Source organism: Oryzias latipes, chromosome 14 (assembly GCF_053564925.1).
Source record: "Oryzias latipes strain Hd-rR chromosome 14, Olatipes_Hd-rR_3.1".
Lineage (NCBI taxonomy): Eukaryota > Metazoa > Chordata > Actinopteri > Beloniformes > Adrianichthyidae > Oryzias > Oryzias latipes.
In genome coordinates this window covers 21588406-21604917 of record NC_136250.1, presented here as the reverse complement: position 1 = coordinate 21604917, position 16512 = coordinate 21588406, and the positions used below count along the sequence as shown (strand labels likewise).

Sequence of the window (16512 nt, the reverse complement as noted above, 5' to 3'; positions counted from 1 at the left end):
GCAAGTCTTTTTTTGAAGGCCGTGTGTGAGGCCGCCTCCTCCTCACTCAAAGTTTGATGTTGAAGCTGCCCTTTGGTTTCCCAAAGGTCACAGATATTTGTGAAAGGAAGAGCAATAAAAAACAAAAACAAAAAAACTGGTCAGAGCAATAAAGGCTGAGCGTGTTCTCTAATGAGGCCTTTGGTGTAAAACTTGACGAAGAGATAGCGAGGGTTTATCTGCAACACCATCTTCTCACAGGAAGCGCCTCCACCAAAAACCTAACAGCCTTGTTTTCTATCCATTCTGAACCTTCAATGCGTGCTCTCTCATGTCAGACTATGAGAGCTCCACAAGGTTTTCCCCATCATGCGCTCACAGCAGAGACGCCAGTCATTTTGGTGACGGTGGGATATAGTGGGCAAATTTTGGTGTCATCTGAGCGAGTTTTAGACTTCATGAAAAAAAGACGTCTGCAGGAGGCAGAAACGGACGGAAGAGCAGCGAGAGAGCTGCTGTAACTGTTGAACCTCTTCCTGTGGTTGCGTCACGTGGTTGTGGAGGGTTCAAAAGGAGACGGCTTCTTCTTTTTCATCCACTTCTTGGACGGAGCGAAGACACCTGTGAGGCCAGCGGACGACCTTCAGCCAAAGTGCAGAGGAACACGGAACCATTCTAGGTAACGTATGAAGGATCTCGCCTGATTATTGCAAAACTTTTTTGTAAAGAAATGAAAATGTAAATGTGTCCGTTTTTTCCCCTTTTTTTTTTTACATTTTTCTCTCTGTTCATTTTATGTTATGTAAAGTGTTCTGAATGGCAAAGTTTAACCAGATTTAGTAAAAAAATGCTTGAACGTGTCAAGTTTTTAAAAGGGTTTTTGTTCTGGGAAATGACTATCAATGAAATGTTGAATATTTTTTCAGGTTCTAAATGTTTTATCCTTTTTTTAAACTCTTAACAGAATTTTTCAACTTTTAAAATGACTTAAAACTGTCAAAATAAGTCAGACAGAAAAGCTTACTCATGCCTGACAAAATGGCGTCCCAGAGATAGCGCTTCCTCTGATGCTTTGCTTCAGAAAGTCATCATGCCGCTCTGAAGTCTTCAAGTCTCCTTTTTTTTTTCTAGTTTAAAAAAAAAAAGTAAGTCGACTTTATTAATTCTTTCAGAAGTTCCTTCAAACACAAGGAAGCTTGTTTAGTTAAATCCGGAAGTGGACGTTTTCTTGTTTCGTGTTGCAGCAGTTGAGATGTGAAGTTTGGGGTTGGTAAATCCAAAGTTTGGGGTGGGGGTTGGTCTGGTGGGGGTGGTGCATGCATACAGCTGCAGGAACGATGCAGGTGCCGAAGAGGACGGAAGAGGAGTGGTGGATGTACAGTGCAGTCATCCATAAAGTAGAAAGCACTACTAAACTCCTTGCCAAAGTGTAGTGTTTCCTACTTTATGGATGAGTGTACTGTTGGCTTCAGGGAGAACGGCGGCCCGGCATGGCGGCGGCACAGGAAGTCCAAAAAGAGGAAGCTGCTTTGTCTTAGCAGGCCACACATCTCCCAGAGTGTTGAAGACATCAGTTCACATGGGTGGAGTGTGGCGCTGAGCGAAGCTCGCTGCTCTTTCTCCTATTTAAAAAAAAACAACTTCATCTTCACCTGTCCTGAAAATATACTGATGATGGTGTGTTATTTATTGGCAGTACATGAAATAAAGACAAAACCTGTGAAGAAAATAAGTCCTGTTTCTTGTTTTCTTTACTGAGAGAAATACACAACACAATCATTTTCTGTGAAAATATATATTCTTTATTTTGGTAAAAAGGTCAGTATCCAAAGAAACCATCACAAAGTCTCGGCAGAGTCCGTTACAGATTCCGATGCTAGTCCTCCGTCAACACTGATCAGACATGCAAAATAAAACCACATGAAATCTGAAGAGAGTATGAACAAAATTATTTACAGATTCCAAAAACAGTAATAAAAACATTCATGGAATTTATAGAAAGCCTCATATTACAGTGGTTTTCTATAATGAATGCAGAAAAGCAAACACAAGGAAACAGCTCTGCGATCAGTGCTGTCGACGTTCATTACAGTTCACACACACACACACACACACACAAGTCCTAACATCTGCATCGACCAGCCACGACCTAAATATTGTAGACAAGTCTGACAGCAACACAAATAAGGCCAAATATGGGTATAAGATGTGTATGCATGCATTCAGCAAACTTCCTGTAAACATGTTAAGACTAATAAAGTTTGTGATGTAAGGCTAAATATGATCAGCTAGGCTAAAACACTTCCTACACGCTGCTATCGGCTCCACAGAGCAGCTACACAGCAGCTACACAACTACGTGTGCGTTAAAGGCCGTTGAATACAAGATCATTACACATATTTGCTGCACATTTCGGCAATTTTGGAGCGTCTGTCCCTTCTTGAAAAGTAAAAAAAAAAAAAGAAAGAAAGAAAACATAAGTACAATATACAGTACTGCCTTTGACTTGCCTCTATCCCGGCTAATTCGGTCTAAAGTGTCTTCAAAAAGCCCAACCTTTCTTGGCATCATCGTGCTCCCTTTAGGTTTAGCTCATAAATTAAAACATGACAACCATCGGCTTCCATCGTCAACCTAATTACAAAAGTATGCAGAAAATCTCCCACAACCCTGTGAAAATGGACTCTTATCGCTATGGTAACAAGCAAAGCACCAAACATTTTGGCATATTCTGCTGCTGATGGCCAGCTGGAGTCAACAGGTGGTTCAGCACTGACGGGGAACAACGAAGTTAAGACCTGAGAAGTTCCCCATCAGCCACGTATCAAAAAAAGAATGACACGACGGTTACAAAAAGCTAAAAGGCCTACATTACACATCTGCATCCACCTTCACCACACCGGCTGTGTTCTAGCAAACGCTCTCAAGGTGATGAAGTACTGCTCTGATGTTGTCCTCTGGCAGTTCATCCACTGCATGAAGTATTGCTGAAGTTTTACTGTTTAAAACATTCCACTTGTTTAGTGCAAATGTGTGCATGATAAACACAACAATGCATGAATTCAGATGCATGGTTGTAACACCGTTGTGTCTGCTCCAGTGCTTATGTACTGCAACTTCATCTCCCAGCTCCACCTCATGAGACGAAAGAGAAGAAACGTCAACGAGGAGCCTGACTGAAGAGTCGCAAAAGTGCAAAGAACCAAACCTCCTTAGATCGGGCGGATTTTCCCACAAGTGAAATGTGTCACATCTGTTCAGGTACGGAGGAAATGGTTTCAGTCTAAAATTCAAAAAAATGAATTAAAAACCCTTTAAGTGGTTTCCAAAAAGGAGAGTGGGATTTTTTTTTTCTTTAACGGTTCTTCAACAATTTAGTCACAAATACATCTTTACCTCCAAATTTCACCGAAAATAAAGCACACATCCTATTGTGGGCCTATTTTGGAATGAACACAAATTGGCAAATAAAAAAAACTCTCCCAAGTTAAATGTCAATAATTAAAAAAATACTGCTGGTTTAATTTTAATTATAAGAATTAGAAAAATGTTAAAACAAAAAAACCACTAAAGATATCTTTCTTCAATCAATACTATGTGTAGACAAAGAACATGTCATCTCTAAATTTCCATTTCATATTCTTGTGTCACAACCATTGACTGTATGAGAAAACTGGACTGAGTGAGTGCGCCATCCATAGGAAATGACTTATTTTAAGCCCAAAGCAAATGAAGTCAATTCAGTCGCCATTGTTATGGCAACCACACTCTAGCTAACCAGGAGTGAGCTTGTTGGAAGTCCACATCCCTACCATTTGAAAGCAGACAACACAAAATCTGACAATCAACGTGAGACCACCTACTTTTATCTGATTAGTTAGTTTATAACTTGAATAACTCACACTACTCACAAAACATGTCAATGAAATAAATTAAGTTTCAGAGCAAGAATGATTATTCTGACCAATATAATGACAGCTGTCTGTTTCTCTATAGAAGTCTATAAAATTTTGGCTTCTTGGATCCAGCAGGAACTTCTTGTTTGGACACCAGGGGGGCGGGGTCACTCAGTCCACTTTTCATATACAGTCAATGGTCACAGTTCAGAAATCCTCAGATGAATTCAGGAACTTTACTTGGATGGCCTCACCTGAAGTCACAATTTGTAAAATTATATTGATTTACTGTTTCCAAATAATATTTCTATTGTTGCTAGAGCTGCCTGCTGACCACAGACACAACTGTATGTTTGTATCAAAAGGTTCTACACAAAGCTCATGCAGCAGGTACACCTCCCCGAGTTTACATCTATACCTACTTAACCGCTTTCTGCTAGCTTATGCATTGTTTCATAGCCAACACCGTAGCATAAAGCTTACGCTCCCTCCATGTGTCAATCAACATTTGAGGAAAAACACTCACATCAACTGGGACGGTCTCTTTAGAGAGCTGGGTAATAATACATATACTATGCATCAGAATCAAGTTTGGTATTGTAGTAGTTTGCAAAGAAAGTTTTTCACATTTGAAATGTCTAAACAGGAATATTTGTACAGTGGTGCACACCTGGGAACAACAGTAACAAAGCTACGGGTGCGTTCACACAGGGCTGTGTCCAAACCAGTTTCTTTTCTCTGATATGGGCAAGCCACAAGCTCCCTGCTCCTCCTGCCCCCTTTCACTGTAAGTTAGCGTGAGAGCATGTAAACAGAGAGCTCTCAACAGGAAAGGAAGCGGGCTTGTTCTGTACCAACAGTCCCGCCCACGACTACTGCCGCTCTGCAGAAACTGTCCTAAAGAAAAGGCATAATTAAAAGAACACCGGGAATTCTTTCAAAATAGATCGAAAGATGATCGGAGTGGGATTTTAAAAAACGTGTCATACAGATGACACGTTTTCCTGCGTTTTTTGCCTTTTAGGAGGGATCTCATTTGTTAAATATTCCACCAAAGAAGCGGCTGTTGTAAATGCATGGCGTTTCCACCAGGTTTGGTTCGTTCTTAAAAGTAGAGCGTGAAACTATTTCCCACATATTTAAACAGAGTTGGTCCGACTGTCTTTAGTGTGAAAGCATCAATGCAGAACGACAAACCTAACCATCTCTAGTTTAGAGGATCTCCACTGCAGGTCCTAGCTTTGAATTAACCCTCCTTGGGGAGCAGAAAGTCATTTTTGTGAACCAAAAACAGTTGGGCTACACAACTATCTGTAGACACATACATAGGAGCGCATGCACAAACACAAACCTGCCTGGTTCAGTACGTTCAGTTGGACTTGATGTTCTGGCTTTCACAGCCAGTACACAAACAGCCAAATAGACCAAGAAACTGTGTCTAACAGGGACCTAGCAGTATGCAGCCAGGGAAAAGTAGTGAACAGTACTGGCTCGGGGTGTAACGGTAGACGTAGTTGGACCGAACTGTTAAGCTACGCGCAATTTTGGTTCGGATGACTTTTGTACCGTTTCGGTTTTTCAATTTTTTTGTTTGTTTATTTTCCTCCCCCAAATGTATTACCTTTCCGCCGAGCCGGAACTAATATTAATGTTTCACCGAGATGCTTAATGGTGTCTGCGCTCGGGTGTGCTGCTCAGTTCGCCGGAACAGTAATGAAAACGGTTTCCTCTGAAAGAAGGGAGACTGGTTCTTTTATTAACCAGCTCTGGAGGCTCTGAGGGTCCGAACGGAGAAGTGACTCCCGAAGGAAGATCTCTGCTCTCCATTAGACTCTTGCTAGAGGGTTTTTCCTCTTTGTTCCCACTGACTTTTTAGGTATTCAGTGCATTGGACATGCAGCTCTGCATGCTCACATGATGCTAATGTCTCATAAAATTCGTTAAACAGCTCGTCAAGCAGCGCTCTAAGGCAAGTGTATTTTTACAGACGGCTTATGCGTCAGACATGCTGAGAGTGCAGAGAGCAAAAGTGCTTCCAGTGTTCTCCATTAATTCACAGTTCTGATTCATTCTTTCTTACTGGATCCAAGCTTTCTGAACAGCTTCTTGCCTTTGGAGAAAAAGCCTTTCTTCTTCTTTGCTTGTGCAGAGCAGTCCGCTGGTGCGGGGCTGTCTGATGGAAGCGGAGTTGGAGAAGAGCAGCAGACTGCCACATTGGCTGGACCTGCTGGAGGGTCTGGGTCTGACGAAGTGCTCGTGGTGGGATTCAGTTGTGTGGCCTCACTCCTGCTCGGATGTGGAGCTTCACTCTGTGGATTCGGAGTCTCTTCTAGTGATGGGGGACCAGAACCTTGTGGTTCTGTTGAGGTGTCCTACAGCAGAAAAACAGTTTGAGAATGCTCCTGGATTGTGCCACCGCAGGGAATTCTTTTTCTCCACAACACAGGTGCAGGAGGCAACGGAGGGTCTAGTGTGGAACTACAGCTATGTGGGCGCGGGTGGTGGTGTAACCAGGTGGAGGGGGAAGTTCACTAACATCTAAAAACACTTACAATCATGTCTCAAAGTGTACGGATCGTTTTTGCTTCTGCAAAAACATACAAATGGCATGCAGGAAGTAGAAAAAAATGACAGAATAATTAAAACTCAGAAAAAAACATGCATAAAAATATGAAAACTCCAAACTCTTCGTGGCGACAAAGAGAAAGGCTACTCCACCTGTGACTCTTTCTTGGGGTCGGGAGCGGGCGGAGCACAGGCTGCTTCTGCTGGAGCTTCATCTGGAAAAGCCTGCAGGAAGTTGGAGGGCACTAATCCTCTGTGTCCATTCAAGTCTCCCTGATAGACGCAACCATTCATTTGATTAAACATCGTTTTATTTGACATGTTTTAAACAAATAAAAGGTTGTTTAATGTCTCACATAGAAGAAGCCGTCTTCATCCATATCGCCAAACACATGAATGACGTCTCCAGCACTGAAAGTCAGTTCAGCCTGCGTCCCAACAAGAAGAGAATGAGTGCACAACAGAGACCCCAAAACAGCAAAAACCCGAACCTTTGACTGCAAATGAGAACTGGACTGAGTGTGAAAAGTTGAATTCAAGCTCCAACCAAATTAAGTCCATTTAGTCACCATTTTTTTGGAATATGGGCGCTGCCTTGTTGGAGTCAGACATTGTAAGGAACTAGGCTTTAAGCTGCGCAATAAGCATATCGCAAAAGATTGCGAAAATTGCAATAAATGGTTATCTTAAATGTGCTAAAACAATCTTATGGCAGCTTGAAGTATTTACGAATCAAATAAATCCATTCATGCATTTGACCAATCGGATGGACCCTTTGATGTCGTTGACCAATCTGAGGGAGCTCTTTTATGTTAGATGTTCGCCACCTATGTAGACTAGAGTCATTTGGGGTATAACTTTTAAACTGTTGCAGGGAAATGGAAATTCCGTTTTTGGTTGTTTTGCCATTTGTTCACATACCGCAAGTTCTATCGTCATCGCAATATTGATCATAAATATCGCATATCACGAGTTTTCCTCATATCGTGCAGCCCTGTAAGGAACTATGATTTGAGTTGCTCCGAGTCAGTGTTTCTATGACAACCACCTTCTCCAAACAGGAGTGAGCTTGTTGGAAGTCCACAGCACTAATGCTACGTACACACTGGTCCGCCACCTACAGAAAAAGGGACATAAAAACATGCGTAGCAACGCATGGACACAAGAGTTTCTAAAAGCAGAAGCCTGAAATGTGTATTTACCCAAGTTTACATAGATTTTCCACTAGAAGTGGTCGCTTGAATGAATATGGCAGAGATCAGTATGAGAATAGCACTTCCCACTTAAAAACGGGCTACACAAAAGCTGCCAATCAAACACTTCGAACGTTCAAAACAAGACCACATACTTTTATTAAGGCATCTGATTGGTCAATTTAAAACTTGAACTACAGAAAAAAAAAAAAGAGGATTATCAAGAACATGTTAAAAAATGAATCAGATCAAGACTGGTTATTCTGACAATTAGAATGACTGAGTAACAGCTGTTTATTTCCCTACGGAAATCTATTTATTTGGCTTCTTGGAACCAGCGGGTACTTCCTGTTTGGAACACGAGGAGGGAGGGGTCCCTCAGTCCAGTTCTCATTTACAGTCAATGACCCAAACTCATGTGTGAGCAGGACCTCAATGTCAGTGTTGGGTGAGCTTTCGCGGGGATCATAATCAAAGATGGCGATCATCCTGCGAGCCCCGGAGGCTGGTTTCCCTGTGACTGTGGGCGGGGCGGCCTGGCAGGGCTCTGCGGGTCAAACAGACGAGATCAATTCTTACAGCTATAACCCTTATCAGCATGTGAGGCTGGCCTCCAGCATCATACTAAAACCTGCACTGTTAGGCCTGAATGGAAGAGATTAGAGGTGAAAGTTTGCTTTTAGGCCTCGTGATAGAAACGGAAGCAAACCGGCTGTGAAACACTGTTTAGTTATTGATGCCTCTGGAACTGTGAAATGAAAAGGAGTTAGAAATAAAGAAAATAAAATAAAAATAAAGTTAGAAATAAAGACTTCATCAGTGCTTTTTTTTCTTTTCTCCAAACATTCAAACTCTAACATGGATGGATGAAGATGAGAATGCTGATTTTGAAAAGAAAACAAATCTGCTGGAGAAAAAGACGGAGCAGAAGATGAAGGCAGAAAGTCGCAGGTGAAGGCATGCTGTCCTGAAGCGGTGGCGTCTTCATGCAGAAACAAACTGAAGAGGTTTGCTACAAACCTGGACCGCAGGAGTCTACGCTCTCCTCCTGGAGCGCTGCAGACTCCACTGAAAGAGAGGAGGTAAGGGGGGAAAGAGCATGAGCAACACAGCAGAATGACACGAGGGCAAAACCCTGTTATGACAGTGGAAGAACAACACCAAGTCATGGGTGAAGATCAGGAAGGACAGGTGTGGCACAGAAGCAGGGCAATGGAACAACCAGGAATTCATCAGAAAGGCTCTTGTTGGGTTCACATTGTGTGCTACTTTTAACATTTGGGAAGCTTTTGTCAAATTTGAGTGTAGAAAGAACTGTTGTTAAGGCGTAAGTCTAAAAAACAGACTTGGGGTATTTGACAAAAGTCTACTTTCACCAGAGGACTTACTCATTTCGTTCATATTTTCCCACAGTGCATGGAAGATGTTTAGTTTAGTAAAAACATTATTTTTAATAATAAAAGTTAAAAAAAAAAAGCAAACCAGAGAGGAGAAGAAAGGAGAGGAGGGAAGCCGCATTCTGCAGCGTGACACACCTTTCTTTGATCGTCTCGGTTTCGGCGGTGGGACAGGGCGGCGTGGAAGCTGAGCATGTGTGCGAGTGCCTTAATGGAGTTTATAGACACCAACAAAGACGACAACAGAAACCAAACCAAAAAAAAAAACAGGTGTAACTTCTTTTTGAGAGAAGTAGACCAGACACAGTTGACAATGAGAAGCGACAGCAGCAAGAAAAGTGGAAGTGAAAAGGTTAAAGCATCTGAAAGGGCTGCTCTGGGTAAAAGCAGGAAACAGAAGCAGAGTGTTAGCTGGGATTGTTGCCATCCAGATGCACATTTGGAATTAAGGTTCAATTTTTCACTGGAAGACAAAAGTCAATGGCTAATAAATGAAAATTCCACACCAACGTTACACAGGGAGCAAAAATACACTTAAAATGAAACCAAAATGAATGCTTTTAACTCTATATAATGGAATATTTTAAGCCACCAGTGACTGATTTCATTAAGCAAAAAAAATGTTTTCAAATATTTGCTTTTATTAAGTAAATAAATATCAAGAAGACCTCCCACTGTTCCTAAAACAATTAATTTTGTTTAATCAGTAAAGCTTATTTTATTGTGAACAAAAAAGCTAATTTCACTTACCACTTAAACACAAAAGCAGTAACTTATGGGTAAAGCATCACATTTTACAGACAACAGTGCAACACCTTTGAAGTGAAAACAGAAACACAGAAAAGACTGTTACACCTCAACCAATCATCACGCACCGATTTTCTCCATGGAAGTGGCCGTGGACAGGAATCCCTGCTGCAGCAGCTGCTGCCGGGTCTCCTCGTCCTCCACCTGGATCTCAGACACCATGTTACACGGCACAAAGCCCACGTGGCCGGCCGACTCCCCGCGGTAGAAGCCGTCTGCGTCCTTATCTCCATAAACCTGCGAAAAGGAAGGGCGAGAATTCAGCTGCTGAGCTGAACCATCAACACAAAAGGAGGCGCACAGCAGACTCAGGGCATACTTTAATGATCTGTCCCTCACTGAAGGGCAGCTCCTCCTCAGCAGCATCAGGGTTAGGGGACATGCTGGCAGGATCGTACGGGAAGAGTGCCACAAAGATGCGAACATCACCGTCTCCTTTTATCTTTGGTGATTCACCTGTTTGAACAAACACAAACAGACATTTGTACAAATGAAACCCAAAAAGATTATAAATCATTAACTGAATTAATTCAATTTCTTGCATTTTTTTTCATAAAGGACATAGAAACACAGCAATTCACGGTCCAACTTCAAATGTCCTTTTTTGCTCCACTGGGTTAATGTAACTATTGGATTGGTGATCTGCTGGTATTTTTCACCTTATCTACACAACCAAGCAGCAGCCAAAGGCTTTTTTCATTCCCAATGACTGTATAAGAGAACTGGACTGAGCAACCCCTTCCCGCACAGCATTTCAACCATCCAACCAAAATGCCATAGTTCTGTAGAGAAATAAACAGCTGTTCCTCAGCCATTCTCTCTTTATCAGAATAACCATTCTTGCTCTGATACCTTTCTTTTTGAAACACGTTCCTGCTAATCCTACTTTTTTTCATAAACTGTCCAATCAATAAAAGTATGTAGTCTTACATCAAATGTTCTAAACTTTTGATTGACAGACTCTCCCGAGCCCGCTTTCACGTAGTGGACTTCCAACAATATTCCTGCATCCACTCTTCCTGATTAGCAAGAGTGGTTGCTATAGAAACAATGACTTGGGCCACCTCGGAATATTCATTGCTTACTGACAATTTCTGGTTCCAACATGGCGGTGTCTGTATCCCAAAAAAATGACGAATGAATTGAGTCCATTTGGTTTGAGCTGAAAGTAAACCATTTTCATTGGGTGACGTCACACTCACCCTACCCCGAACTCAAAATACAGCCAATGGTTATTCTGCAGGTCCTAATGCTCGATTCCAGCGTTTCATGATTTTATTTAGAGCAAATTCTACTTGAATTCAGTATCAGCTGATACTAAGCAGTTCATTTAAAGAAAGTTATGTGAAACCAAGAAGTAACATCCTAAAGATTGATGAATAAGCGACTGTTCTTGTTTTCACGGATACTTCCAGCTTCCAAGCTCATCAAAAATATTAAGTTGCTTTTAAACGTGTTTTCCAATTTAGACAATGAATAAAAAAAATAAAAAAATGGATATCTCTGGGAACCCTCTCCAGAACTCCTCTTAAAACTATAACTAGGAGCCAAAGTCAGGAGGATCCATGTGCAGGTCTTTATTGAGGACACATGGAGAGGTAGGCGGCTGGCAGACGTGGGTCAGAGACGGTCAAGAGTCGAAGATCAGGCAGAGGCAGATGGTGGAAGAATGCTCAGAATTGTAGGCCAGAGACACAAACAAGAAATCTCAAAACTGCTGAGAGTGATTGCTGATGGGAAACACCTGTGGGGCTCCTGGGAATGTCAGCAGGGGCAGATGGGAAGTGGAGTTTGGAGAAACAGGGAGTGATAGTCCTCTTGAGGAATTTCTCTGTCAAATTTTATTAATATTTTATGTGTTTTCTTTTAGGTAAAAACAGTTTTTAGTTTGTTTTCAAAATAAGAACTCCATGTTTTGTTGATGAAAGTTCCACCTTTGTCCAGTTTCATTCACTAACTGTGTGAACACAGTTTTTCTTAACCAAACGAAATTGGAACATAAAATAAAAAAAATAAAACAACAATATTTAATAAAAACACGAAGCCGAACTGAATAAGTACCTAGGCAGTTGTTGTGATCCCCAATACCACATGTTCCTGTTTAAAACAATAAATAGACCAGTTCACGTTCAAAGGTTGAGACCTCATCAGACGGCAAACATGGCGACCGCTAAGTCAAAACTTAGTGATTATGACACATTTTAAAATGCAAAAGTACAGAAACACCTGTGAAGGCGCGGTTTACCCATTGGTGGGTCAGTTAACAAATTAACACTTGCTTATGCAACAGGTGTGATGCAAATATCTCTCATCCCAACCAAGGGAGACAAAGAGAACTTGAGTTATGGATGCAAAGATTTGACAGCTCAATGAACTTCAGAATTCATACTGATAAGTCAGGATTTTAATTACATGACAGTTGTCTCTTTAATATTAGGCATACATGATACACTACTTCAATATATTACAGATCTATATTCCAGGCAGAAGACAAAATATGCCATCATAAGTATCTTTGATTTGTTTAATTCAATAAAGGTATACAGTATTCTTCTATTTCTTTACAGATTAGAAGGCTGGAGGAAATGTCTCCGTATTGATGGAAAACAATGACCACATCCTCTCACAGATTTACAGACCCACTCCGATCCTCTTATGAGGATCCTATTATTGTTACTTTTTAATATTCAATTGCAAATGTTGGCAAAAAGGTTCACCTGAATGCAATCTTTCCCCATCCATTCTACAAGAAGTCAACACCCGTTGTAGCATTTAAACACAACAGTAGCCCAAAACAAGCCCTTGCCTTCTGCCACTGTTGATTTTTGCACGTTTTTGCGGTTTTAGCCCTTCGACTTTTCCCAGAATCCATGCACACTGGCATATCTGTGAACTGGTCTATAGACTTCAATGTTGACTGATTGACTTTATAATGTTTACGGTATTTTCCTTCTGGCATTAATCCAATCTTTGCATGAGTGTGTTCACACTAAAGTTGCAGACTTTCAGCTGCTCCAATCAGTCAGTCGCGTGACTGAAGCTAAGAGCATTTAAGGAAAGTGAACAGTCGAATAACCTGCTGAAGTTCAGACTGTGTGACAGCTCACAGTCAGGTTCTCACAGGAGGGAATTTAAGGTTCCCCTAAGCCACATGGTTCCAGTTAGGAGACAGCCACTTGAGAAAGTTCCACATTTTTAGTAGATCTTGATCCAACTATTTATATTGCCGGTACTAATATTTTAGGCAAACAGTAATTTTTATTCCAACATACAAAAACAGGAAGGTCATGCTTTGCTACTGCAGATACTGCTTACACCTCCCCCACACATTGCTAACTGTGCCACTGCTATTAGCAGTGTTCACTGAGCACCTGCCCTTAAAAGAGGTAATCAAGCTAAACCACTGATCCTAAGCTGCGTGAGCCGTTTGACAAACGTGGGCTCCGGTGATCTGCAGCACGGCAAACAGTGTTTGATCAATGCTTAAAACTCAGCGCCAGGACGGTCATTCACAGCACGCCCAGGAAAGAGGAGGGGAAATGTCTTCCTCGCCATAGATCACGTAAAAGCAAGGCTGGAACTTGGGCTTGTAGCTTCATGTCGGTTCACAGACAGTAAATTATGATAATGACGAATTGGAGGGTCTGTGGTCGACTCTAATAGGCCAAACTCTGGATCTGAAAATCTGATTAGCTGGACTCAGCCCATCTGTGACAAAAGTCACAGTAACGCCACTCACACACTTTCACATCCTCTACGTTATCAAAGAGACGCAAAATAACTTCTGTCGTTGTGCACGTGTGTGTGTGTGTGAATTTCAGCGTGTAGTCAACAGTGTGAATGACTGCAGAGTTACACGGGTATAAAGTTACTCTAATGGGGGAAGGTGGGGAGCTTTGCTGGCTAAACGAGGTTACTATTTTAATGTCTGTCACTTCCTCCTGTCATGACAAGCCACTTTGGGTTAAGCCGGTTCTCAGCTTAGCAGCCTCTCTCCCACTTCTCCACTGAAGCTAGAGCACCTCCTTCTGCCTGACAACCCCTCCCCTCTTAGTGCACAGCGTGCTAATCTTGCTGCCTCCATGTGAGCGAGGGAGGCTTGCCAAATGAAACTGTGTCAGCATCTCCTCATGCAGTTCCACTGCAGCTTTTGGCTTGGAAAAGGGAAAGTACCCAGATGGAGAGGTGATACAAAGAAAGATGGGGGAAAAAAAGGTTTTGACCTTTGGGTGTTTTGGTGGCTTTACCAGACAGCTCTGCCTGGCTGGTCCACGGTGGAGCTGCCACAGCTGGAGGGATCAGGCTGGGATCCTGTAAAGACCAGAAGAAGGAACAATATCCAAATCACATTGAGGATGAGGAGGGAGTGCGATATGAAGCTTTAGTTGTTTTTTAAAACTAGATTCATGCCTTAGTCATGACTGGCCTTATGGGTGGATACAGGTCGTCTTCGGGGGGAACAATGGGCAAACTTTTACAGGACACACAGGTGCACACAAAATGTCAAGGTCGTAGAGAAGTAGTTGAGCTTTTAAAACCAAAATATTTATTAACTTTTTAAGGACGACAGGTCTAAGCGAACACTCAAACAAGATATAAAGGCAAGTAAGGGTGAAATAGGTGAGACCCAGGCACCTTGTTTGGATTTTTTTAATTTTCAACCCCCTAAAACCTGCACACTGCACAAGGTGTCCTTTGACGCCATTCAATTAATAAGGCTGCGATCTTTGGGTGCACCGTGCATGCAGCCTGACGATTAGAACTGAAGAACTTAGACAATCAGAGCGTAGTTTGTGTAGATTATCTATGTACCTATGGGCACTTACATTTCACATGCATGTAGCATTTAGCCAGGTCAGTAAGAAGCGATTGAACGCACCTTACTAATGGCTAACCTGCACATAGGGACATCATACGACAGTGCGTGGGACCTACTAATTCTAAAGTTACGTTCACATCGACCTCGGCAACGCGCGTTCAAGTGGCCACTTCCAATGAAGAGTCTATGTAAACGTGTGTAAATGCACATTTCGGGGGATTTGGAAGTGACGAATGGATAGTGTCACTCTTAATTCACGGAAGTGCCAACTGTTTGAAAATCAAACATGGAAAACATTAATAATTGCGGTTTGTGTATTTCATACATCGGAATGAAGCTGTGAAAGAAAAAAGCCTGGAGCAAGATCGTCCAGATTTGCACTGCATTCTTGAACATGAGTCAAATGCCCGGTGTATATGTAGCTTCACAAACACCACACACACAACAATCAAATGTTCCATTTTCATGACTTGAGGTGGCTGCACGGGCCACAAGAACTGCAAGACACACCAGCGCTGTCTACAACCCTCCACGGGCCCCTACAACCCGAAAAACTCCCAGCATCCCCCATAAGTATGCATGTGGCTAAGGCTTAATCCTCTACGCTAATTCACGACTCTGACATTTAGGTTGTTAGCAAGCACGTTCATGCGACACAACTTCATCAGGTTGGGACAAAAGATGTGCAATTTCTGATTTTGAGGACAATCTTAAAGCAGCAGGAGTGTATAAAGGTCGATGGAGAAGAAATATTTCAGCCAAAAATGCTGTCAAGTCTTCCAGACAGCCTTCCTCTGTCCACAGAGGCCATGGTGACGATGGAACGGTTAGCTAGTGGGGCACTATCCAACAAACAACTCTCAGGGGTAAATCCACACAGCCACAGGGGAAGGAACAACACAGCCGATGCAGCTACTCTGCAGTGAAGTTTACCGTTGGTTCAGCTTTGGGTCCTCTACGATGTGAAGGTCTGCAGTGCTCCACTGGAGCCCCTTCTACCCACCACTCAGAGCTCATCTGCTCCAGAACCACCTCCCCGGGGTTGTAATCTGCTGGCTCCTCTGTGTCTGTTCCATATTCCACATCAATCTCCATCCTTCGGCCAACTGGTGACTTCACACTTCGTACGGTTTTGCTGACGGGATAGGATCTTGGGGGAGTTGGGCCGGGGTCTGGAGGAACAGTTGCAGCGACGGCCATCTGACTCCTGAGCAAGGCCTCCCTCCTAAGGCGGTCCCCTAGCCCTCTGAGCAGACTTCTCTCTTTGCCAATGGGGGTGTGTTTGGGAGGAGGGTGGGCTGAAACCCGCCGGCTGGTGTGGCCCTCATACATACTTGAGTTTTCATCTTCAGGGTAACTGACTGTGTCGGTATAGTGCACCCTGTGCTGCGTCTTGGGCTTGACCTGCAGGGGTTCCTGTCTGAGGGCGAGGGATCTCAAGTCCCTGTTGAAGTGATGGTGGTGAGAGGGGTTGTGAGGGTTAGCATGGTGCTGGGGGGCATGATGATGACCGCTGTGATGAAGGTGGCTGTGTCCAGATCTAGCCTTTCTGCGGTGAGCCAAAGCCTCCTCCTGACTGCTGTCTTCCTCTTCTGTCACCTCAGCAATGCTAAAGAGCTGCTTGTTCTGGCAAACCTGAGGAGGCAACTTGAGGATTCTTTCTCTCGTCTCCTCTTCACTGTCTGGTGTTCCAAACTTGCAATGCTGCCGTGGCCATAGATGAAAGCATGCAAGGGTGAATAGGTGATGGTGGAAAATAGGGTAAACATCACAAACAAAGGAAGGGAATCCGGTCATGCAAAGAGAAAGAAAGAGCAACAAGAAAAAGAATCCAAATGAAACAAACACAGAGACAA

The 16512-nt window shown here is 42.7% G+C and overlaps 1 protein-coding gene, 1 long non-coding RNA gene and 1 other non-coding gene across 26 annotated transcripts in view; 2 read left to right on the top strand and 1 right to left on the bottom strand.

Annotated features, from left to right (window-relative positions):
- The first annotated feature begins 537 nt into the window (after positions 1-537).
- LOC144983581 (uncharacterized) lies at positions 538-839 on the top strand. Its single transcript, XR_013647313.1, has 2 exons — positions 538-658; positions 788-839. It is a non-coding gene; the product is annotated as an uncharacterized LOC144983581 (long non-coding RNA).
- Positions 840-1346: 507 nt separating this feature from the next.
- mir142 (microRNA mir-142) lies at positions 1347-1450 on the top strand. Its single transcript, NR_107175.1, has one exon. It is a non-coding gene; the product is annotated as a microRNA mir-142 (primary transcript).
- Positions 1451-1758: 308 nt separating this feature from the next.
- The window catches only part of tspoap1 (TSPO associated protein 1), a 75350-nt gene continuing 60596 nt past the window's right edge, over positions 1759-16512 (bottom strand). For 16 of the 24 annotated variants that reach the window (XM_078930350.1, XM_078930358.1, XM_078930360.1 and 13 more), the window contains 10 exons: positions 15590-16360; positions 14061-14148; positions 10157-10293; positions 9906-10074; positions 9169-9237; positions 8654-8701; positions 8065-8180; positions 6797-6868; positions 6594-6713; positions 1759-6247 (listed from right to left, as the gene is read on the bottom strand). In XM_078930350.1, coding sequence (XP_078786476.1) covers positions 5942-6247; positions 6594-6713; positions 6797-6868; positions 8065-8180; positions 8654-8701; positions 9169-9237; positions 9906-10074; positions 10157-10293; positions 14061-14148; positions 15590-16360 — 1896 coding nt within the window. In that variant the 3' untranslated portion in view covers positions 1759-5941. Of the gene's footprint in view, positions 6248-6427; positions 6463-6593; positions 6714-6796; positions 6869-8064; positions 8181-8653; positions 8702-9168; positions 9238-9905; positions 10075-10156; positions 10294-14060; positions 14149-15589; positions 16361-16512 lie in introns of all 24 variants that reach the window. The other 8 variants (XM_078930352.1, XM_078930357.1, XM_078930355.1 and 5 more) reach the window with 6 other exon arrangements.